Source organism: Alligator mississippiensis, chromosome 3 (genome assembly GCF_030867095.1).
Source record: "Alligator mississippiensis isolate rAllMis1 chromosome 3, rAllMis1, whole genome shotgun sequence".
Classification (NCBI taxonomy): domain Eukaryota; kingdom Metazoa; phylum Chordata; order Crocodylia; family Alligatoridae; genus Alligator; species Alligator mississippiensis.
Genome location: NC_081826.1, coordinates 205,889,129 through 205,914,746, shown reverse-complemented (window position 1 = coordinate 205,914,746; position 25,618 = coordinate 205,889,129). Strand labels below are relative to the sequence as shown.

Genomic DNA, 25,618 nt, shown 5'->3' with positions numbered 1-25,618 from the left:
CCTGTTTTCTTCAGTCTAGTTAGTTATTTAGTGATTCTTTTTTATTTTTAAGTAATTAGATAAGGTTTGCTTGCACTTCCTTCTTTAGATTTTCTCTAGTGTTCAGTAGTTGGAATGATATTGCTGCTCCCTAGTGGCTCATTGGGCAGTATGGATTTGGACATGGGTTTGAAAAATAGATGTAAGAATTTCTGGCTGTAATTCCGCAGGCGGTACCATGTAGGAGATTAAATTAGATAATCTTAGTTCCTCTAGATTTAAGGCAAGAATTAATCTTCTCAAGCTGTCAGATAGTATATCCTTTCTGCGGAGTGAGAAAATTTTGGGAGAAAACCTGGATTCAGACTGGTCTGGCTTAACCGGACAACAAATGTATATTCTCCGGTGACTTCTGAGACAAGGTAATCTAAAATCTTTTTTTCCTTCACTGTGTTGATTTGTGGTCTCCCTTTACGTTTTCCCCAAACAAGAAAAAAGTGCTGCATATTAGGAGCCATGATCCCAGCTGCAAATGAATGGAGTTCATGAGGGTTTACTCTACACTGATATGTAAGTGTCAGACTTTTTTTTTTAAGAGATTAAAAAAAAGACCCCCCCAAAAAACAATCTCTCATTTTAAGTGCTGGAGTTAGATCAGGGGGATTTTTTTTTGTCTTCGGTGGACCTAAAGATGCCTGTTTACTCATACCTACCACTTCCTCTCTCTAGAATTACTTGAGGTCTTTTTGGACAGTTGACATTTCCAATTCAGCTAATTTTCATTTTGTTTGGCATCTGTTCTGAGTGTTTCTGAAGATATTGTTGGTTGTAGCAGCAGCCATCTGTTGAGTGGATTTCACATAATTCCTCATTGGGACAAATGGCTCATTCAGGCATACTTCTGATGCCAGGCCACCCAGGCAGCATGGGAGGAACTAATTTTGCTCAATTCACTGGGTTTTATACTAATAAATAGAGGAGGAAAAAACATCCTAATTCCCACCATGTCCAAACCACAATACACATCACCTCAGAAGTACGTCTTTTGGGGTGGGGAACTCACATGGCTGACCACTCAGTGCAGGAAACTTGGTCTCTAAGGAAAAATAATCTCCTCATAAACACCCCTGAGCAGCATGTAGCCAGGTTAGCCTTCTTAGTATTCAGAAGGCTAATCTTGGAAAAGCACAAATGCACACAGTCTCATGGCAGTACTTGCAGTCCTGAGCTACTGGGGAGGTATGAGTGTGGTTGTGATTTTATCAAGGTAGCCTCAACTTTCAATAAAATGTCACAGAATGTTGCAAATTGATGTAAAATGTATCTAATTTGATATGTTATTTCATCTTAAAAATGATGCATGAATGTACTGATAGCTAATCCAGTCACTAAATGAGGTGGTTGTTCAGCTATTACAGGCACACACATACAGCTCTCTGTAATGGGATCCTGCTCCTGGACTGGCCGTGATGCCCCTGGAGCCCCCCCCTCTTTGGTATCCACTTTGATCTTTTTTGGGCAATGTCTCCTTGCACTCACCTGCCACACCTTGATGAGATGATACGTTCAAAAACAGGAGGCTGCCCCAGGGCTTCCCAAGTCAGATCTTTTCCTCATGAGTACGGGTGACCCTAATCATTGCCTTAAGAGCTAATTAGGTGCTCCATCCTTTCCAATACCCACACCTGTGCTTTGCATATGTCACACATACTAATCAGATCATAACCACCCCTATGAGCTACAGGCTCCTGGCTCTGTTTGTCCATTATACCAGGCCCTTTTTGGGCTATGGGCACTCTGGGCCCCTTGGTCTCCAGCTTTGTCCCTCCTGGCCTTTGATTCTTCTCCTTAGACCCTGGTTCTGCTCTGAGGCCAGTTGAGACTCATGAGCTCTGGCCCCACTCCTACACCAGTGAGACCTATTGGCATCCTGGTCCTACCTGTTCCTCAGGACCTCTGAGCCTCTTCTCTTTTTCTGAGTCCCCTAGCCCTTGCCCTTTCTCTGAGCCCTTGGCACATCTGCAGGCTGCTTCTCTAAGAAACAGCCTGCCTTCTCTTAAAGTACACTCACCCCTTGAGATTTGTAGCTGAGCAGGAAAGTGGGTAACTGCTCTAGAGATGAAAACAAGGTACAAAATAACTACAGCAAGTATGAGCAAAATGGCAAATAGTCATGTTAAGCAGAGAAATGAAAAGTATCCAAAGGGCATATTTCTTGAAAGTTGTGGCTTGATGTTTTGAAGAGCATGTAATGTTGCCATGCATTTCAAGTGAAAAGTAAGCTATTGACATCTTGAGAGTACTTTGCATAAATAGAAACTACAATTATTTTAATTGCGGTAGGTCATATGAGTAAAATACAAAAACTGGTGATTGAACAATTTTGTGTGAAGAAAAATGAATTGTAGAACAGAAATTTGAACAGCTTGCAGAGGTTTGCTGCACTGTAGCACTCTACTTCATCTCAGACAATTCTTGTATGAAACCTGCAGAGAGTTCTGGGAAAAACATTGGTGACACACTTTGTTTGTATCCATTGAGAAAAATGTGCTTCTCATATCTTTTTTTGAAAGTAATGTAAATTACATGAAAAAACTGTTGAAAGAATATCTTGGCTTTAATTTTATTATAAATGGGACACCAGATGATGAAAGCAGCCATGTTCTAGATCACTGGTGCTTAATCTTTGGGTCCTGTGGGCCAAATGAGTGGCATGGGACAGGGTCTGGGATTGGGCTGCTCACACCAGAATTGTGTCCCATGTGGCCCTGGTAAGGTTGCCACTGATGCATCCCCAGAATACAGGACATCCCCTTGGTGAGGGGCAGCTCCCTTCAGCCAATCAGCAGTGAGGGGTGTATCCACCACCTCCTTGACCAGTTAGCAGCAAAGGATGGGACTGCTGGGCCCCTTGGCCAATCAGCAGCAAGGGGCAGGGCCACCAAAAAGGCCACCTCCCTCCCTCCCTCCCTGGCTATGAACCCTGCTTCTCTGGACTGTGCACCCCCCCTAGCTCTAGCCACAGCCAACAGAATCATGAGGGCAAGTGATTGACATGTATTTCTACCAGTGAACTGAAAAAGAGGACTTTTTGTAGTCCAGTCCTCATCGAGAAACAGACAGGGGACAAAGAGTTTAAAAACTGGGTAGTCTGGTATAAAACAGGACCAACGGCCACCCTAGGCACTGGTAGGCCCCTGCTCATTGGCATTGGGCACTGAGCATTGGGATCAGACTGTGGGGCCCTGTGTTGCCCCCTGCTGGGATTTGGGCCTGGGGTCCTCTGCTGCTCCTGCTCAGCCCCACGCCACCCTGCACACCCAGTCTAACACACAGGGTTGTACCATCTGTCTCATAGGACCCCGCACAGGTCTGGAAATTTGGTGGCAGGGGAGCACTTCTCATGGGGAACTCTGAAGGCTAGATGACAGGAAACTGGGAGCCAGATCTGGCCTGCAGGCCGGGCGTTGAGCACCCTTTGTTCTAAATAGTTTGGTAGTGGTGTATTCTTCTGAAGATACTTTCTGATGACTAAGGCAGGGGAGTTTGAAATGTAAGTCTCTTCAAATAGACTGTGCTGTGTTTCTAATAGGCACTGTGAACTTAATGTGAGGAAGGCAGTGTTCCGGGGACAAAGTGGGGATGACCTCCCTGCCTCCCCCTAGTGCCTGGCCCCCACATGCTTTGTCTATCCCTATGTCTGCTCTACCTGCCACTTACTCCCATGCTGTCTGCCCCCTGCCACTGGGTCCTGAGCCACTCTGTGCTTCTGCCTTGTGCCTCCGTGTTGCCCCATGCTTTGGTGTTGGGCCCTACACTGTCCCATGCATTGCCAAGTGGGTTTCTGCTGCCTCTCTGACTGTAGTTATTGCATCTTTACTTGATACTCAATTCTAAGACAAAGCTTTGTTTTCCCCATGTTGAATGGGGAAAAAACCCCATCTCCTCATTTTGGAATCACATAAATACAGTACTGGCGAAGCCTGTTGTGACCTATGATTAGTGTAGACAGCGAAAGATTTCTTTTCTTTTCTTTTACAAAAATGTATTAAGAGATGACGTATGTGGAATCAGGTGCGACAGCCTCATAGTGTAAAACTTCATTTCAGAACCAAGGCAAACTAACAGCAAGAACAAACTGGCACTGTCCTTTTTGCACAGGGGCCAACCAGCTAAACTTTTCAGTAATCAGTTATTATCGTACGCTAGTATTGATGTTAATAACAAGAACTTTTTTGTTTGTCATTTAATAGTAGTATGCTGGGATAGTGAAAACTGCTTAAAAGAGTAACATTTCAGTGAATCGTGGTAATCTCTTTTTTTGTCCCTCTGCCATGAAATACATTTAAGACTATGATTTTGACACAGTAATGTTAGTATGATGAGTTCAGCCTTGCTAAGGGATTTGACTTTTTTTTGTTCCTCGTGCGTTAGGAAGATTTTTTTCCACTCAGTAGTGCCACGATTATTCTTTACAGTTGTTTTAGTCTTGGCCAAAAACTAAGAAACCCTCTTTGTATATTTCTGTCCCAGTCCCAAACCAGGAAAGGAAAACCTCTCATCCTTTGAACTTCAGAAACATCTTCAAGGCACCCTTAGATATGTCAGGAAGAGGAATGGATTTCCTTTCTTGGATTTATTTCTTGGTTCTACCCAGCTTAACTTTTATTAGTAATTTATTGATTAATGTTATTGACAAACAATAGCATGTGCAGTTCCCTTTATGGTGTGCATAAAGTCCTTGTGGATAACAAAAAAAAACTGGGGCAGGAGGAAGGACATTTTATTCATAAGTCTCCAATTAAACCATTGTGTGTAATATTACAGGTACCAAAGTGTAACTTTCCCCTCCTACTCTCTTTTTTCCATTTGCTGAATACAATTTTGGTTGTGAATTATTAAATTTAATATTTTTCTCAAAAGAATAGGAATGCAGAATTGGAAGGCACAGGTAAGGTTGAAACTACTTGAACTATATTTGGTTTATATATTTTGTGTTTTAATAGATGGAATTGTATATTTCTGTATGTACAAGGTGTCATTAGCTTATTACTGAAATATTTTTATTTTTGTATTAACAGTGCAAGAATTTTGTGATCATTTTAATTAACTATATTAGAACAGTGGCTTATATTGCTTTAAATCTTCAGCTCCCAAAGTATAGCAGTATAATAGGGCTAGTTTGGAGAAAAAAAATGTATTTGTTTAATTTCTCTCAAAAATAACTTTAGGTCAAGATTGTTTTAAATAAAATGATGCTTTTGAAGGAGATAGCATTAGGTATAATTTTTCAAAGTGCAAAGTATGCCAATCCACAAATGCTAATTCCCATTTGCATTCGCAGCACAAATCAGAACCAGAAAATTTAGAACTTCTAGTGACTGGTACACAAGATGTCTCTGTTACTCTGATCTTATACAACATAGGCAATTATTAGGCTCATAAAAACCTATATGAAAAAAATTCAAATACACATAATAACCGTATGCCTCATATTATAGTTACTTAACTGTGTATGTTTGATAAGCCATTTCTGTGCAGAGATGTTAGTCAGTGGGAGGGCAGTGATGGCCTACAGGCTTGTTGGACATTTATTGAAGAATACTGGTTTAAATCAATATTAACATCTTTGATCACCTGGCAAAAATACAAAAGTTACTTAATGGAGCTTGTATTTCTTTTCTGCAGACTTTGCCAACAGAGTGCTCCTAAATGATACTGTTTATTACATCCTGGATGACAAGTATATTGAGCACAGCAGAAGTCATTGTAGGGGATCATTGTAACGCTGTAATTTCTTTTTCCACCACTTCCAAAACCCCTGCAGTAATACTGCTTCACATTGTTATTCTTATTAATAAGAATAAAATACTTCTTAAGTGAATATTGTATCAGAACTTTTTTACTATTAAGCTTAGTTATCAAGGGTTTATAATACACCCATAATTTTTTTACTCTGGGCTGCAATTTGGTATACAAGTTCTCAGACTATGCAAATAACAATTTTAAAAAGCATTATATGAAACTATATATATAATTATATATTTTATACAGTTTACACCTAAACTTGTTAAAAATGAAACTGTGGGAATTGTTCACACTCCTGACTGAACTGGCTACATAGTCATACTGACTTACTGAAACGCATTAGAATCTCGATACTCAGTTCTAGCCTGGAATAGTTTTTGTAACCTGGACAGGACCAGTACTTTAGGGTATGAAGCAGTACTGGAAATGACTTGTTGCTTCTCACACCTATACTATTATGGATCAGTACAACTGTGTTGTGTATTAGACCTATTGGGCATTTTCCCATTATCCATTCACCACACCATTCCTCTGATCCTGAAGAGGAAGTTGCAGTACAGCTAGATTGTGAAATCCTCCTGAATAAATGCCTGTCTGTCTGTGGTGTGCAGCAGAAAAGTCAGATTTCCAATGCATGTATATTCTTAGTATGTCCCCTGTAGGACCCTAAGATGGCACCCTAATAATGAATAATTTTGCCAATCCAAAACTGAAAGCCTATGAGACCCTTGACATCATGAAAAGAAGGCCTGGTGGTAGTGGCACAGAAGTTAGAGAAGTTGCCTGGCACCCAGAACTAAACTTGATTTACTTATGTAAGCTTCGATAACAAAGTGGTAATGAATTTTGTCTAACAGTGACTTGTAGTTATGGCTAATCATATCAAAGCAAAATACTGTATATAAATATTAGCTAAAAAGTTACTGCCCGCTATACCATGCATTCTTTTAAAACTACATATGAATAATACTAAGTTTGTGATGTGAACTTTATAGAATACTGAGAATACACTGAGCTAAAGTTGATATTTGGGTCATGGATATTTTGGATGTTATCTGGGATAAAGAGTTGTAACTCAGCGTCTTCGTTTTGAGAGGTTTTTTTTAAATGTAACCTTATTTGCTTCCCCCCACCCCCTTGTAGATGAAAGCCAGAAGACTCTAATATGGTGCTTATGTTGTCTGTACAGCAGTGAACCACAGAGCCCTGTGGAATTGAAGGCCAACAGCTGGATACGAGTAAGCGAATGAATCCTTCCCTAGACTGCTTTGAATTAAATTGATTATTTAAAGGTGCTACATCTACAGCATAGAGACAGTGTGTCATTTCAGAAACCGCTCCAAAAACAGCCTCCATACATACTGTGTTGAAATGTATTCCACTCTAATTATAACACAATCTGTGCTAGTCTGTCATTTTGAATGTTAAAAAGATGTGGTGTTTAAATTAGAATAATTTTAATGGTCTTTAATACAGTGGAGCCCAAAATCTAGTAACTTTAAGTAAGAAATAAAGACCACAGATCAGAAGGGAAAGAGAGTGCTATAAAAGAGAACCTTTCAATTAGGGTAAAATAAATAATCTGGAGAAATGCCATTGTTTGTTTTGAAAACAATTCATATTTGCTCTGTAATTTTTTTTTCCTTTTGTTTAATCTCTCTTTCCTTTGGAGAAACTAATTGTATCCAAATTTTCTTCAGAGACAGCTAGTGAAAAAAATCTTACGTGCAGAGTTATATTTAGTGAGTTACAAAGCGTAATGAATCCTTAACTACTTTTATGCTGGATATAGAATTTTTATATAGGCACACATCTGTGCATATTTTTTGTGCTTACATTCTGAACCAGCAAATAACTTAAGCATGTACGTACTTAAATTACATAATGCAAAAAGGTATTTGCTTAAATGCTTTGTTGTATCTATATTTTAGAACACATCATGTTACAGGAGTAGCATTTTGTTGCACTTATGCATGCACAACTTGAGACCCTAATTAGGTTATGATAAAAATACCAACAGTTAATGGAGCTCTACAGTAGCTAAGCCTTGTAGACAGTAGGTTATTAAGCCGACATAATGTATCTGTTAGTTTTTGCTAACAGTGTAGTTTTTAGAGGTACACCAACACATCAGTCCAATATCAGATAGGTGCTGATATAAAGAAACCTGGCTGTATTGCATATTTGCCTGATGGGGCCAATAATTTGGCTGATAAATGCCTGTGCAGCCGCAGCACAGCACTCAGGCAGCGAAGAGCAGAGCCTGGCAGCATGGAGAGCTGCCTGCAGCTGCAGTGTGCTGGAAGGGGAGGGGGGAGGGAAGGAGTCGGTGGGGGGGAGGGCAGATCAATGCCCCCTACGGTGAGGGAGGAGGCACGGATAGGTGTTGCCCAGGTAGGGCTGGGGGGTGGGGCAAAGCTGTGGCTCATGGGGTGGGGAGGTGACTCCCACTCCTGGTTGCAACCCGGGAGGGCATGGGGGTGGGGTGCGGAGGAGGCAGCTTCCACCGCTGCTTGCACCTTGGGAGGGCACGGGATGGGGGGTGCCCCCTGGATCTGCGCAGGGTTGGGCTGCAGCTGGTGCCGCACAGGGTTATTTTCGGCAGGGGCTGGGCTTGGAGTTGGCGCTGATGGTGCTAGGAGGATGCTGCATCCACCCCAGATTTCGCTGCTGCTCTGTTCCCAGCACTGCTGCTGCCAGCCACCCGGTGCGTGGGTGGAGGCAGGGCATTGAGCTGGGGCTACGCTGGGTGGCTGACAGTGGCTGTGCTGGGAGCGGAGTGGTGGCGAAATTTGGGGTGGATGTAGCATTTTCCCAGTGCTGCTGTTGCCCACTCTGAGCCCAGCTTCCACTGAGAAGAGCTCCGCACAGCCCCAGCTGCAGTCCACCCCTCCCTGCCCTGTGCAGATTCAGGGGGCAAACCCCCCCCCCATGCCCTCTCAGGGTACAAACAGTGGGGGGAGCCTCCTCCTGTCCCCACAACCTGCAGCTCCACCCCCCCCTGCCCCACCTGGGCAGTGCCTGTCCCTGCCCCCTCATTTGGGGCATTGATCTAACCCTTCCACTCCCCTTCCCTTCCCTTCCACCACACCGGACTTACTAGCTGGAGGCAGCTGTATCTGAAATCGGATTGGTATCAGCTGATATGCCTCCTTAAATATCGGCTATCTGTTGGTTTTGGCCCCAAAAATATCATTGCACCCCTATTAGTTTTTCTTCAGTTCCTTAGATAAAAAAAGAGTACTTTTTTATATAATAAACATTTGTACATTTTACAAAGTAAGAGATTGATATTAAAGATGGGTACATAAATGAATGTGGGTAGTCCTATTTATCTCAATATGATGTACATATCTATAAAGTCACATACATGCCTAAAGATTTGCTAGACAGGAGCGTACATCACAATTTTTCAATAACAAGGCTAACCATAATCGCATTACTTTAGTTACTTCATGCATCTCCTGACCTACTCCCTTCTGGAGATCCTGTTGGAAATAGTAGGCTTTGGAGCTTGCTCTGAAAGCCCGTATGTTTGGGATTTATTGTTCAGTAAAGTGGTTAAGTTTTTGGTAAAGGTGTTATGTAAAGGATACACACAGACACACGCATGCCTGTGCACAGGTGCGCGCGCGCAGACACACACACACACACATATTTTTTTTCTTTTAAAAGTTATGTCTTTTGCCCCTTCTTTTATGATGTTTCAGAGTCTGAAATAGAGAGAGGAGATTGTGCAGTCAAGCTTCATCTTGTCTGGTCACCTTCTGACCCCATGATTCTTGTATTTCTTTCTGGCCAGTGGCCAGCTTCAACAGGAGGGATGGGCAACCCAACCTATTCCGTAGCCTGGCAGTGGTTAGGCTTCTCTCTTGGGAAGTGGGGGTCATATGTTCAATCTCTCTCAGGTTGAGGAAACCCTAGAATTCACATTTCATTTTCCTACACAAGTGTTCTTGCCAAATGGCTATTGGGCAGCAAGTAGATCTTTTTTCTCCTCTGTTTTGGTTCAGAAAAGCATCTTCCTGATACATGATTTGGATTTTGAGATTGCATAGGTACATTGTATGCCGCCTGAGGGTGGAAATTCATCTGCCACCAGCACCATCCATGTGTGACTATTGGTATCTGGTAGTGCTGTGTCCCATCCCGGGCAAAATAGGGTTGTTTTCCTGAAATGACTCTTTTTTTTTTGACCTAGTGACCTCATAGGCAGCAAAACATTTTTCTCATTTTTTCTGTTTTTTTCTTTTACCTAAGAGATAGATTATTATATTGTGTTTTTTAACTTAAAATTAATTGCATGTTATCTTTAACAAGTACTGTATTCTGTCACATATACTATGGCCCTAACTAAGATACCTTGTTTTTGAAAGGCAGAATGGGGGGGGGGGGGGGGAGATCTTTCTTTGAACATGCTGGTAAGTAACTGAGTAGCAGCAGCAAAGAAGTCCAACATGCAGATTGTGCTGCTCCCTGTGAAGCATGTATAGCATTACTTTCACATTTCACATGCAGCGTAAAACCTGGGGGCTTACACTGAAAAAAACTGCTGTTACTGTATTTCCTCATTTATAAACTTGCCCCTAATTTCCAGCACCTTATTTTTGGGGAAAGGTGTCTTGTATGCAAGAAAACATGGCAATATCAACTTAAATATTTAAAACAATGGATCCCAAATAGTAGGCTATGGACCTCCAGTAACCTATAGACCTTTCAGGATCAGTGGACAAATGGTTGTTTACATGGTTTTCTATTGCTAAATTGGTTGGTATTCTAAAAATAGAAAAAAAAATACATTGACTTCCTTTCAAATACTATCTTCCCTTGCAAAGTGTTGCTCAGATTGTCATAGGCATAGTACTTACTTCTAAATGGGAAGAGGTGCACATTCAGCATTAGGAGGGAAATGTTTACAAGACTATATCTCTTCTCACAGACAGTCCACGTTGAGAATAAGAAAGAGAAACTTTGGCTTAATTTTGACTGTGTTTATCTTTAAGATATCTTACAAAATACAGTGAGCAAAGATAATGTTTGTTACTTAACTACAAGATGTATATTCTGTAGCATTTTAGAATTACATGCGATTTAAAAATCCAGAGAGATTTGTAATAGTCCTAACCAAGTTGTAGCACTGGAATCCAGTGTTCCTTTTTCAGGCACTACCCAGATATAGCATAGGAAGCCAAGATGTGTACTTCTACAGACTTCTCACCCATGAAATCAACTGTGACCTGGTGAAACCACTCTCTAAGAATGAAAGTGATTTAATTTCAACATTAGTTGACATCTGGCCTGCTCTGAGCAAAGATTTCTGAGACATGCAGTATGTGTGGTTGTAACATGGGCTTGCTGCCTGGTGGAACCGAAGCAGAATTGCCAGATTCATTTCAGTCATGCTGCAAGTTATTCTTGAGCTGATGTTCCAGAAACAAAAGACCAGTTCTGAAATATTCTGTTGTTAAAAGCCTTTCAGGCTTTTCTTTCCGGTATAATCTTATACATGTAAAACATTTTAATTTTTTTTCATAAAGATTAGTAGCCTTATTTAGTTGCATTACTTTGGAAAGCCACATGCACTTACTAATAAGTTTTCTTTGGAGTTGTGTAACAGGGCACCATCCCCAGGGCAGTCAAAAACCCCTGGAGGCACCCCAGAGTCCCCCTTTTTTCTGGCTCTCTTTGGGAACAGCGTCTCTTTGCTTCCCTGCCACGTCTTGATGTTCCTTCTGTTTCTCAAAGGGGAGGCTGCCCCAGGGCAGATCTGGCCTCACTCCAAAGAATACCCAGAGGTGTGGAGCTCTTGCCTTAAGGGGTAGTTTCATGGCTCCATACCACTCCTACACCATACTCCATGCCTTGCAGATTTTGAATCTCCAGTCGGTTAGGACACTTGTTCCGGCATCTCCAGGCCACTCTAGGCCTTTCCTTTTCCCTTTTCCCTTAGCCTTCTCGGCTTCCGCCCCTCTACTCCGCCTGGTTTCACAGCTTCAGCCCACTGTTCTAGGCCTGGCTTCTGGGCCCCCGGCCCCTGTCTTTCATTGTGCCTTGTGCTCTCTGCCCACTCCAGGCTCAGTAACTACTCAGGCCCTGGCAGGGCTCAAAGCTATCATGTGCCCCACGGGCACTAATGGGACCTCCTTATACTTCCTCACACAGTCCCAGCCCAAACTGCCGGTTTAAACTGCAACATAACATTAAGCCCCTGAGCTATAGCATAAGAAGAAAAGCAGTAGAGACAGAGTGTCTGCTTTCCAAGCACCTCTTTTTCTCTGGGTCCCTCTGTCCTTTTCCCTCAGCCTGCAGAGATATTTTCTTCTAGTCTCCTGGGCACTCCGCCACAGCCAGGTCTGGCCATCTGCCCCAGCTGGCTCAGCCCAGGGATTATATAGCTCTGGCCTGAGCTTTTTCTCAGTCATATGACATCCACAGTCAGCTGACCGGTTTGAAGGGCTACCACTTAACCCCTGCTCTGCCGGCAGGCTGTGCTCTGAAACCTCTGTCCTTAAGGGTGCCACCCTGCTTTCTAGTACCAGGGCTAGGGTTCCCTATTACAAGTTGGGAAAAGCAGTGGGAGAGAAGTAAGGAAATATTCCACAGTCACCTCAATCCTTATTAGTTTTTTTTTTCCTTTGTGCAAAGTACCTTCTTTTCATGCCTTGCTTCCTTGTAAGTATCATAAAGGATAAAACTGTGCAAGACAGAGGTCTGTCAACACTGCTAGAGGTCTGTCAATAACTGGTAGTTATTTTTAATGGCCTGCATTGTTGTTGAGCTTTCCTCTATGAACTGTGCAGTTCTTTTGAGTATCTACAGACTCAGTAAAGCCATGTTCTATTAACTACCTTGCAATGCAGTTTTGTAAATATTTCTACTAATTCTATTAATACTTTGTAACTTGTATGTGACTAGAATTATATGTGTTTGTTCTTTCACATAAAGCCATAAATATTTTCCTGTCACCTATGTTGTTTGATATCATTTTATTTGAAATGCCATATTTGAGGCTCACATTTCAGTGTTAAAACTATGATTTGGATAATTTGTTTAATTATGTCAAGTAATTTCTTAAAGTTCCTAAATTTGGAGTAGCTTTCTATATGAAAGTTTTAAATATCCATTAAATATTGTAAATAGGGTTGAGGACATTAATATTGGCATTTTTGTCTAATTTGATGATAAAAATTTGGCTTAATTTGGAACTTGCAATGGGCTGTGTATGAATGCCTGGGCATAACTCAGCTGTTAGTGGGTGCATCTATACATGTGCTTAGCTGCTCAGTAGACTAATTTGCTGCAGTGTAAAGCATCACAGTCTACATGTGTAATGCTGTTAGACCACAGCAAACTAATTTTCACTGCCATAAGATAGTACTGTTAGGGACAGTACTGTTTTATGGCAGCAAAAATAATTGTGCCTAAATACACATGTAAACACTGACCTGGGCATACATTTCACCTAGTCAGCCCAGGCAGCAGGGGGCCAGACCCCTGCCTACTACCTAGCCACAGGGCTCCATATGCTGGGGCAATCTTGTGCCCCAGTCAGCCCCATGACCTCTTGGATTCCCTGCCAGCCCAAGGCTTCTCCATACTGGCTCAAACTGCTGTGGTTCTGGGTTCAGTGTCTGCACATGCACCCAAGACCACAGCAGTTTGAGCCATCTACACATGCCATTAAGGCACTCTGATAAACACTGGTGCAAACTGGGCCAGAGTTTATTGCATCGCTTTAATGGCATGTGTAGATGGATCCAGTAGGTGCATCCCAATGAGTGTGTATGTGCTGTTTGGGGTGCCTCAGAGCTGTTTGAGGCACTGTAAACTGCATGCAGTGCACATGCACTCATTTGCCACACTGCTAATTTGCAGCATGGTGGGTTTTTTTTTACACTGGCCTGCTGCTGCTGCTGTCCCAGGAGGCCCCCAGGACCCACAGATGCTAGCCCCAGCCTCCCTTACCCCACGCAGGTCACTTTGCTGTGCCCTGGAGCACACGTGCAGGGCATACCTGGGGACAGATAGCGGCACAAATATGTACAGCTGTTATTTGTCCAGCAGGAAACTCATGTCCCTGCACGTGTGTGCTTATTGGGATGTGCCCAGTGAGTACTGAAGTGCTTCACTGATAGTGAAGTAGTTTTGTGATCATTCTGGATGCAGCGTCCTCCCGTTGCAAGAGTAACAGGTTAAAATGCATACTGTGGTGGACGTGGGCTGTCTCTTCCTCTCCTTTGCACAGCAGGGAGCATACTATCAGCAAGGAGTAAATTTAAAATACACCTTTGAGCCTTTTAGGCTCTTAGCATAGCACTATGGGTAGTGGGCCACTGTTTTGTTAGACAGTGTTTTCAGCAGAGTGACAAAACTAGCAAAGACATTTACTTTTTAGAAAAGGATTATTTTGCATGATCAAGAAACACCAGAAACACGTTTTACTACTGATTTTGTTGGAATTAAGAATTCTTTGCAATATCTTGGTTTTCACCTGAAAGTGACTTGAGACTCCCTTGCATTTTTTTTAATGCAAAACGCTTAAAACACACTGTTGAAAATGTTTTTCTGTCCCATAACTTTCCTTCCACCCCATAACTCAGCCCACCTTTACCTCTACTTTAACTCACTTGAGTGAATATAGAGAACATAAAACAACATCAGAATGGAAACAGCGTTTCCCTGTATGGAAGAAGGAATATAGAGAACACTCTATCCACCCAGTTCTTTTCACAACTGCTAAGTTTATATATTTATTTAGTTTATTTTAGAGGGAGTTCTGTCTCTTGAATTGTATTAGAGTGTTTTGTAGTGCGTTGCCACTCCTCAGTAGGCCAGATCAAGAAATTTACTGCCAATTAAGCACAGGATGTTTGAGATTTTTAGTGATATTCTCCGGATGACCTGGGTTTTTTATGATCATCTTGACTTTTTCATTAAACTACAATTTTAATTGAGTTGGCTTCAGTTAATGAAGCACTGACCTTTCATCCCCAATATTGCACCCACGTCAAAGTTTAAGGGAAAATGAGTTTTAAGCAATTTGCTTTTTGTGTACTGGACAATTTGTGTTTTATTTTATGCAAAAGCAGTTGCTTCATGTAACTGCTGGATAAGTGTGCCATTCTTACTCTGCTAAGGATGTCTAAAGCCATGCCTAATGTCTGGCAGAAGTGTCTCAAGCACACGGCACTGCTTTGGGTGGGTTGTCTCCTAAACTGAAAGCAATGTTGCTGTGTCTGGGTGGTGGTTTGGGCAGGTTAATTAGCATTGCTGAATGACAGCGCCACTTAGTTGAGCCCTCTGCTAATTATTATGCCCATGGCAGTGTGGATGCAGTATCACTGCCACTTCTGGAGGCAGTGATCCTGGAGCTTGTTTGAATCACCCTTGTTGGCTGGGCACAGTAAATTTACCATATAGGTAAAGTGTAAAGCTGAAGTACTGTGAAGATGAATAGATTTCACCTCAGAAATGGTAATCTCCCAATGTTGGACTAAAAATGCTGCGTATATATATTTTCACATAGGAGCTGCACTTGCACTGACAGGTTTGGTTGCATCCAACAAGAACAGTAATTACCATATTTACTTGAAGACAACCCAAAATATAAGACAACGCTCCCCCCCCCCATTAGATTCTGTATATGGATGATTCATAAATTTGTTGTTATTTTCCAGGTATCCCCCATAATCCATGTGATAATTAGCACCACCCCACACTCATTACTGGAATCTAGTGTTTTTGTTATGAATCCTGGGATCCATCAAAAATTTATATGCAGATGAGGTGCAGGGCAACCTGGTCCACCTTCACCTCACAAAGGGCAGGGCCCCACTGACCATATGTGACAGGCTGAGGGAGGGGGTAGCAGAGGGATTCTGGATGAACTATTTGGGGATGTTTGCCAGACATCTTAGGCTGGTGAAGAAACAGGAATCATTGGAAATGGGAAAGAACAGCATAGCTCAACTATGGGAGTGAAGAGGAAGTCAAAATGTATGCAGTGTCATGGAGCACCATGAGCAGAGCTTGCTTGGGTGATATGGAGCAGGTATGGTCTTCTGCCCTCCCTCCATGTGGCCACAGCTGCCCTCACAGTACTCCTCATGGGGATGAACCCTGTCTGGAGGAGCCCACACCACTCTCCTGCTCCACCCAGCCACAGCCCTGCTCAGCACACACAGCTTCCTGGCAGGGCTGCTCCTGGTGTGGCTACAGCCACCTGGGCACTGCTCAGCTCCCCTACCTCCAGTGGCTCGTCCTCCTCCTGCCCTTGCTGCACAGCTCCAGGCAGCAGGTAGTGCAGGGAAGGGCAGACACTTGCCAGGCACCACATGCCCAGTCAGGCAGTGGGGGGGAAGCTGCAGCTGGGTGTCTCCTGCCCAAACACGTGGGACTCTTGCTCCAGTTCCTGGTCACCTTCTACTCACTTGGCTGCTCGCAGGTGGCTGCTTATCACACCAGCTGTATTTTGCCTACCTGTGGTCTAAGATTATGTTTCCATCCAAAATATCACTGATAAGAAATGGAAGGAGAAAGAGAACAAAATATTGTATGTATTTTGTTATACTTTCCTGCCTTGTTAGTCAATTTTTATGAGAAAAGTTTTATTTGAGGGAAGAAAAGTGATTATATTTCTGTCTTAACGCAGCCAGTTAAGCCCTTAGAAAGCAAAAGATAAAGAGAAGATTGTTAAGAGCTGGACTTGGGAAGTCATTTGCAATAGAAAACAGTAGCATTATTGCTTACTTCTGAAGAGTGATAACTATCTACCAGCTAATGAACAGCGCTCTTCATTTCTGTGTTCCAGTAGATGGCATTCTTTGTATTTTCTATATAGACACAGATCTCTTTCTCTTTAATATAGTGTTCCAGTTGCATCATTCTTTTTTTATAGGAAACAGAATTATTTCAATTAATAACATAGTCTCCGAAACTACAAACAACATACTACTTTTTCAGTTTGTGTGGTTTTATTTTTGAATCTCTGCATTCTGATGGTATTTGCTTGGAGGAAAAATTCAGTACTGGTGGATTTCCCCCCTTCCCCCCTGCATTGTTTGTACCAGTTCAAGGGGGTAGCCACACTTATTTCACAATTGCTGCATCTGAATCTATGTGGCAGGACTCATTTGTGTTTCTCCTTGACGATAGCTAGGGAATAGCGATTGCAGCTAGAGAATTATACTTTTGCTTTTATTCATTGTTATGATGGTGATGATGACTGTGTGAACTTTTGTAGTGCCAAAAGGCCATAATCAAGGTCTGGGCTTCATAGTTTGCAGCACTGTATGTGCATAGAATGGAAGACATACTCAATTTCCCCTAAAGAGATTGTAACGAAAAATAGACAAGTCCTATAACAGATTGGGAGGGTCTCCCTCCCTTCATGTCAATCAAATCACTCGTGTAAAAAACATGTCCTGGTGCAGGGTCCCCAGGGATGACCGTGATGCTCTTAGGGCTCCGTGACCATGCCAGCTTCACCCTGTCGGCACCTTCTAATATTTCCTGCCACGTCTTGTTGATAAAGATAATAAGTAGGGAGGCTGCCCATGAGTTTGTGCAGCCATGATCCTGTTGAACCCCACTAGACCCTGCGGGTACTTGGACCCCTTGACAGGTCCCACTCCAAGTCAGTGTCTCATGGGACACCCTAAGCCTTATAGGCTAGATGTGTGACTCCAAAAGCTTCCCTTTCCCATGCCCCATGCCTTGCAGATGGTATATGAATATTGTTCCCTCTGTTGGGGTCTCAGCCTCCCCACCTGTTATATAACTAGGCCTTCTAGTTGGGCCCAGCTTTGAGGCGCTAGCTTTTAATCAATCTCCTCTTGTTACTTGGCTTCTGGCCCTTGTCTGCTGTGCCCTTCTGGCGCTGGGCTCCCCAGCCCCTGCAGCTGCACCCCTCTTGTGCTGGACTTTCCACAATTGTGTGCCCCCCTCTGAGCACTAATGAGGCCTCCACCTCCCCTTATAGCCTCATCCCAAAACCACTGGGGCAAATGACAATGTAAACATAAGCCCCTGGGCTATAACACAGCAATAACTATGGAGGCCACACTGTCCCTTTAAGAAGGCAAACTTCTCCCTGAGTATTGTGTGCTTCCTAGCCCCAGGTACCTTATTAGCTCTTGGAGCCCTATTAGTCTTGCAGGCAGCAGAGCAGGCAACCAAACATCTCTGGGCAACTCTCTTGTGCAGGAGCTCCTTTTCTTGGCAGCTGCCAGAGAACTAACCCCTGCCAGCCCCAGCCCTAGGGCTTATATGTGGCCAGGGCCTTGCCTCCTTCCAGTCAGCTGACTGTGTGTAGGTGCCAGCTAATTCTCCCATTAGCCTGCTGCCCTGGCAACCTGCAGTTGTGGAGCTCTGCCTAGCTTGCAGGGCTCTCTAGCTAGGCTGCTTCTTCCCTTAAAGCAGCAGGCTCTCCTTAGTGCTCATTTTGGAAATACGGAACACCATAACCAGAAGGAAATATGAATACATCCATCAAACAACTTCAAGGTAAACAGACTATTCCAACTTTTCTCTGAGCCTAATCTGCATATAAAATGAACTTTTCCAAACAGGAGATTTTACCACCTTCAACTCTCCTATGAAATATGAACTTTCATTTCTCCCCATAAGAACTTTTACAGTCTTTTCTCTGATGCTTGATGAAGGGTGTTTGCGCTTGAAAGCTTGCAATTAAAGAATTTTTTTTTGCAAAAATCTAGTTGATCTAATAAAAGATATCACTTCTACCACAAATGCTGATTATTAAAGTTCATGTATGACATGTCTACCACCATACCCCTTATTCACTAAGCCAGTTATGCTATCAAAGAAAGAAATCAAGTTGGTTTGGCATAATTTGCTCTTAAGAAATTCATAGTGACTGCCAATAATCATCTCCTCCTCCAGATGTTTCTGACTAACTTGCTCTAGTAATTCCCCAGGTATTGAAGTTGGGCTAACCAGTCTATAAGTTCCCATTTTTTCTTTCCCTCTTCCCTTGTACCCCTTTAAAGATAGGCATGCTATTAGCCCTTCTCCATTCCTCAGGGACTTCATCGATCTACTCTGCCTTTGCATATGTTATTGCCAGCATCTTAGCACCAAGGAATGAATTCTGTTAGGCCCTCACGAGAATGTATAGTGATGAGCTAATATCAAGTAAAGTAGCATGTGTACTAAATGTAGCAGTAAATGGAAAAATGGAAAAAATACAATTTGCTGTAATACCAAAGGGGAAATAATCATGAACGAATTAAAATGATACTTTCTGACATATCAAGAGAGTGCATTAATTGATGAGGTGGGGGAAAGAGTTTCAGGGTGTCTTCTAGGAAATGAGATAATGTCCAGCTCAGTATAAAATAGAGCTGAAGTAGCCCAACCACAGTTTGTGTCCTAAGAAAATTCCAGAAGGCAGACGTTAAAAGAGGAGTGTGACAACCTGTTATTTAAGAAATTGTAGGGCAAGGAGAGAATTAACAGAGTGAGTGAGCTCACTGAACATTATTGAGGAAAAAAGGAACACTTGGCTTACGTATAGACAGATATTTAAATAAATAGGTTAAAGGTAATATTCTCCTGTACCTAAAGAGAAGACATAATTAGAGAGACACCTCATGCTAAATATTTCTCTGTGTTATCATCAGGTTTCCAATAGTTGTTCTTAGAAAAAACAGAGCACATATGTGTGAATTTAATGGCCCCTTTGGGAAAGTTTCCTCAGACAGCTACTTTAGTTGTGTTCAGTACTCAATGTTCCTCGCTGGAAAATGTAATTGTTGACTATAGAGAGATAAGCAAGCATTTAAATAGCTTACATTTTGATCTGAGGAAAAAAACAATAGAAGAGTATGGCTCTGAGCAGCTTTGGAAAGACCCAGAGCTGCTGAGCTAAAGACTATAAACAGACTTCATCTTTGGAGCAGGATCAGCTGTGCCAGCATCTGTCCCCAGACACAGATGTTTCCTGTTGTCCTGCAGGCTTGGGCCTCCACTGTTCCTAGACAACTGCAAAGGAGGGCACCCCGGTTTCCCAGCTTGTAGATGCATGCCCAAGGAATCCCATGCCCAGGGTTCCTGGGGCATTCGTCTGCAAATGGGGGAATCTGGGCAGGCACTCCTGAGGCTTCAGGAGCCCAATCCTACATGCCCTGGGAATTCCTGTTCCTGGAGCATGCAGGATCAGGCCCCTGAAGCCTCAGGAGTGCCTGTTTGGGGTAGCTGGAGAGTGCAGGCAACTCCAGGCTGCCTGTGCTCTCCTGCTGTTATACTATCTATTGTCGCAACCACAGGTTTGGGCATTTGCAGTGTGACAAAGAGCATGGACATCCGTTTGCTTGGCCTTTGTACCTCAGTAAAAATATTTATGGTGGTACAAAGGCAATGTCTGTTTCCAGCTAAAGTAAAAGAAGTAAACATGTAAATTGTAGGTTATTGAAATAACACCTGGAGAGAAATTCATACAGTATGATGTAATTGTCAATCACAGTGAGGTCAAGATTATCACCAGCATGCCTGCTGCAGCAGACAAGACTTGTGGACAAAGATTCTTTGAAATGGCAAAAACCTGTACCTAGTTTAGCAGCCTGAACCAATCATCTGAATCCATTAGTCACTGTGCTTTTCAAAGACATGTTTTACTTTAGATCGGGGTGCTCAATCCCTGGCCTGTGGGCCAGATCTGGTCCATGATGCCTGGTCATTCAACCAGTGGGGCTCATCACAGATCTGGGAATTTGGTGGCTGCCAAATTTCTGGACCTGTGCAGAGCCCCAGGCCCTGCACACTGAATCAGGCATCTAACCCCAACATGAATAGCCAGCTCTTGCGCCTTTGGACCCAATCCCAGTGGATGGGGGTGGCACTGGGCCCCTGGGGCCTAATTCTGGCACATGAGAGTAAGGAGGTGGCACCAGGTCCCCTGGGCCCAATCTCTGCACACAGGGCTGCATTGGCAACATGTAGGGGGTGCATGTGGGTGCAAGTGCACCCTCTGAGATTGGCTGCTGCTGCTGCTGCCAGCACTCGCCACCCTCCCCCCGCTGCTGACACCACTGTAGCCGCCTGTGGAAGCTCCCTGCTCACCGCTGCCATGCTGACACCGCCACTGCCATCACCACTTGTGGGCAGTCGCCGTGCCCCCCCAGCCTTGGGAGGCACGTGACATTCATGCAGGACCAGGAGGGGAAGCACCTGTGGGGGCCAGAGGAGTTGGATTAGATGTACCCTTGGGGGCCAGAGGGAGTACCTTTTAACTCTGAGGGCCCAATCCCAGTGCATGGGAGCCGGAGGGGCTGTGCCAGGCCCCAGGGCATGATCTTGGCATGCAGGGCTTGCAAACTAGCCCTTTGGCACTCATCTGGCCCATGGAGCCAAAAGGTTGAGCACCACTGGTTTAGATGAATCGTGCCCAACCTCCCCACAGAGCTCCTTACCCATCTGGAAATTTGGTGTCAGGAGAGAGATGGCAGTATTAATTGTCATGTCCTTTTGCCAAATTCCTGGACCTGTAGGGAGCTCTGCCAGCTGGATGACATGGCCCCTCTGCCCCAGTCTCTCGCATGCTGGATTGGGCCCACCACCCCAGCTCTGAGCCCAGTCCCAGCCCCATGTGCTGGATAAGGTCTGTTGCCCAACTCTAGGTATCCACACATGAGCAGAGGGCCATATCAGATGGCCTGTGTTGCTTGGAAATTTGATGATGGCAGAAGCAATGGCAGCATTAATTGTCACTGTTTCCCCTGCCCCCCCAGTTGCATTTCTAGACCCTTGGGGAGCCCCACAGGCCAGATCACACAGCTCCAGAGGCTAGATCTGTATGGGCAAATGGGACCCAAGTCCCCTGTGTCCCAGAAAATGTTAACATTGTGTTGGATTTACAATAAATAATGTCTACATGGGACTATAGTTCTATATTAATGATACATATGGGTAATATGTGTTTATTAAAAGGATTGTGAATTACTACAGGTTATATCAAGAAATGATGTTTTCTCCTTGTCTAGGCAGTGTTGAAAGAGAGAGAGGTAGAGAGCTAAACTGAAATATTTGAATCAAATTCATAAACACATTTTACCAGTTATGTATTTTAGGGTAGTTACAAGACCAGAAAAGCTGGCTTATAAAAGATAGGATTTGTATTATAGTGGCATGATTTGAAATGAGTATTTACCTCTGAAGAGAGGGAAATTCATCAAGTTTAAATTTAGACTTAGAAATAACCTAGCAATAGCTATGAATTAAATTTATACCTACAACATGTTCTGTGTCATTTCTTATCTTTGTAGCATTTTGCCACAGGTAAAATACAGCTTAATGAGAAGAGAATGTGAATTGGGGGGAGTGGGGTAGGTGGAACAGAGGAAAGGGAGCATTCGTTTTCTCTTTCCCAGCAACAGTGGAGGAGGTAATCTTATGTTCCAGGGGGCATGCTTCCAGGAGAGAAATGGAAAATGTTAAGTCTCCTGGAGGCCAATGCAGTTCAAAGTTTGTTAATCACTTTCTGAGACTCACTCTTGTGGTTTTAAGGATTTCATAGCTTTTTGGTATGTTTGGAATAGAGGAGCTGTCATTCCTCTTCTAACCTATGCAAATAACCATCAGGCACTTTGATCACTGTGAAGAGATACAGTATATGCCTCCAGATGAAAGACATTTGGTGGCAAGTGGAGTGTGTATGTATGTCTTTCTAGCTTATATTTTTCCTTTTTGCCTTTTGTGTGGTTTTCCCTTTCCCTCTGTTTCGTTTTTGGTGGTAAACACTGAGCAATCATATATAGGGTTATCCTTGACCCGAAACTAAGGTGTGTATGTATTAAAGGAGGTCCAAATACATTTCCTCAGGAAGTGGGCTAGTGTGGGTGGAGGTAAGTGAACTTGCACCCACTCCTTGATTTGCAGCCTGCCTCTTTATCTCTAGTATATCCTTTTTAAGCAGTTGTGTACACTCTGTAGAGCAGACTGTCCCTGAAGTATAACCTTTGCAAATTAGGAGCATCCGTGGAGCCAGCTATTGACAATATGTGTACAAATTGCCCCAGTTATTTGGAAATGGAGAGTACCAACCATTGTGCATTGAGTAAACAGTAACATTGTATTGCCCGGTTCATTGTGTTGTATCACCAAACTATGCCATTGCAAAGTCTGTTATAAAGACTTTAAAAATATTTCATTATTTTGGGCAGTGGTCTGTATTTTGAATATAAGTTTTTAGTAGGCAGTCCTACATTTTATTCTTGTATTCAAAAGGATATGTTAATGTTTTAAAGTTAGCTTTATAGCTTAAATATCAAAACTACTTACAGAAAGAAAGAATATGTAATGCATTCAGATCTTGGGGTCATTAGTAATGTTCAGCGTTTGAAAGCACTTAATAGACAGATGCATTTGTCGTCTGTTAATGTTCTCTAGGTATATGGTTAATCCACATAATTTCAGCAATTTAAAGACCTAAGGTAATGACTTAACTCATTATAAAAAGTGGGGTGAAGTGTGTTAAGTGGGCTGTGTACCTTCAGATAATAGAGTTAAAGCAAATGTTTGGGTGGTAGGTCTCTTAGTTATTCTGCAAGCTATCCTAGAAGTCAAAATGTTTTCATAAACTTGAAAGACCAGTATGTAAAGTATCCAGTTTTCTAGCCATTTGTGCACATTAAAAATAACTTGCTATTCATGTTCGGTGGTTTTCTTGTTGGACAATGTAAGGGGACTTGCCACAACACATGCAACGGATTATAAGAAGACTGCAAATATAATAATTACAGCATGGAGCAGACTACGCTGGCAGATACTAGAACACAGAACTCTCTTTAATCATAGTGCTTCCCATAGTGTGGGTGGTCACAGTCTGCAGACATTTCAGCCAATCCGTTCCCCATGCAACAGTGATTGTAAAACAGAACTGAAGTAAACAGCATTCCACAGACTTTTCAGAGTTTTTATTTTGTGATAGTATAGATTTTCTGTTGGGTAGTTTTTTTCTTTATTTGAGTGGCTTGCTTTTGTCAATCATTACCATACAGGACATGCTGCTCACTCTTTGACAAAATCACTTTTCTTTGAAGTAAACAAAACATACAGTATGATGAAGAGGTTTTTTTCCCCCTCCCCCATCCACCCAGTCCACCTTTGCTTTAAAAAAGGTGCGTGATGTTTTAGTAATTTTTAAACGATGTTGGGATGTTTTGGTCCTAGGAATCAGCATCTGGTAGGATATTTTACTAAGCATAATACAGTAATGTTTACTTTCTCTCTTTTTTTTAAGCCTTCACTTTTCTTTCCCTGTATGCTCTCTTTTTTAGTTTTGTTTTCCTTTTGATACTCTGCACTGTTCAACTGTTTCTTAAAAAAAGAAAGAAAGAGAGAAATCAAGAAAGCCAGTAACACAGCCATTCTTCCCAACCAAAACAATGAAGATTTTATTTTTGCACCTGACAGTCTGCTTTGGAAGGAGAATCCATTTCCTTAATGCTTGACATTCATCGACTTTGGATCTTGGATTTGATTAAATAAATAAAAATGGGGACGTGAAATTTAGTGTCATATACAGCATGCATACAATTACTTTTCAACAGTTATAGCTTTTACAAAAGCCTGTGAGAATAGGGCACAAATATTTTAAATCTACTATGGAGGTATGAAAAGCTTAAATATGGTTGTATGACCTTTTTAATGTTGTGTCTGTAAAACATGCATACCTACCTGTTGATTGTGCACATGAAAGCAGAATATTTGTGTTTCAGGGGTGTACTTGGTAGCCATGTTGATCTGAGACAAAAAGACATACAAAAAAATAGAACTCTCGGTTCCAAAATGATACCTTTTATTAGACCAACTGAAAATAGGCAAGAAAATTGTCCTTTTCTGCAAGCTTTCGGGATCAAAGTCCCTTTGCCAGACTCTGGGAAAAGTGTAGATAGTACAAGATGGTAAGAAGTCCCCATAGGTAGGAAATAAACTTCATTTTTGCACAGAGGGAGCTGAAGATGGAAGGCTGTCCCTCTGGGTCCATGAGAGTGTCTTTGTGAGCTGTGTTGAGTAGCTCTTTGATGTGATGGTCAGGTAGAATTCCTTCCCTGTAGGTGTTAAATGGCAGGCAGGGAGGTAAAATAACTTCCTTGTTGTTCTCCAATGAAGTTTAAAATCCAAAATCGGCTAAAATTTGTCATCTTCCATGTTTCAGGGGTGTACTTGGTAGCCGTGTTGGTCTGAGACAAAAAGACATACAAAAAAATAGAACCTTGGTTCCAAAATGATACCTTTTATTAGACCAACTGGAAATACACAGTTTCCAATTTATTTCCAGTTGGTCTAATAAAAGGGGGGTATCATTTTGGAACCGAGAATTCCATTTTTATATGAATATTTGTGTAGAATTTAAATTTATGCTTTTATTTGAAAAACTGGTCTCAAGGGAATATAGAAAGTTAAAAACTTTCAAGCAATGAAGAAAACTTGTTTAAAGAAAAAGGGTGATAAAAGAAGAGAATTTACAGTACTGGGCTTGAAAGAAATCTTGTTATTCTTTGCCTGGAAAAATTATGGTTAAAACTGAGACACTACTTTTGAATTTTTATGAAAACAGGAAACAATAGATTCTAAATGGAGATATGCCTGAACTTTTAAGACCTGATGTAATTGGTAGGAGCTTGGTGGCTCAGCGGATTCCTAATGTGATACAGAACTTTTCAGTTTTTAAATCACTCATTAAAATCCAGCCTAAAGACCAATATGTGGCCTGGTTTATAAAGCCCCAAGGAAATAATCAACAATGGCGTCTCACTTCTGTGCCATCTATTTCCATCACATATAGCATGGGAAGAGTTCACATAGTTGC

General features: G+C 42.4%; 1 protein-coding gene across 3 annotated transcripts in view; it reads left to right on the top strand.

The window, feature by feature from the left end:
- FANCC (FA complementation group C) overlaps positions 1-25,618 on the top strand; it is a 143,601-nt gene that overhangs the window by 40,815 nt on the left and 77,168 nt on the right. For all 3 annotated transcript variants that reach the window (XM_059724842.1, XM_006266606.4, XM_059724841.1), the window contains exon 4: positions 6,931-7,025. In XM_059724842.1, the coding sequence (XP_059580825.1) occupies positions 6,931-7,025 (95 nt within the window). The remainder of the gene's footprint in view (positions 1-6,930; positions 7,026-25,618) is intronic.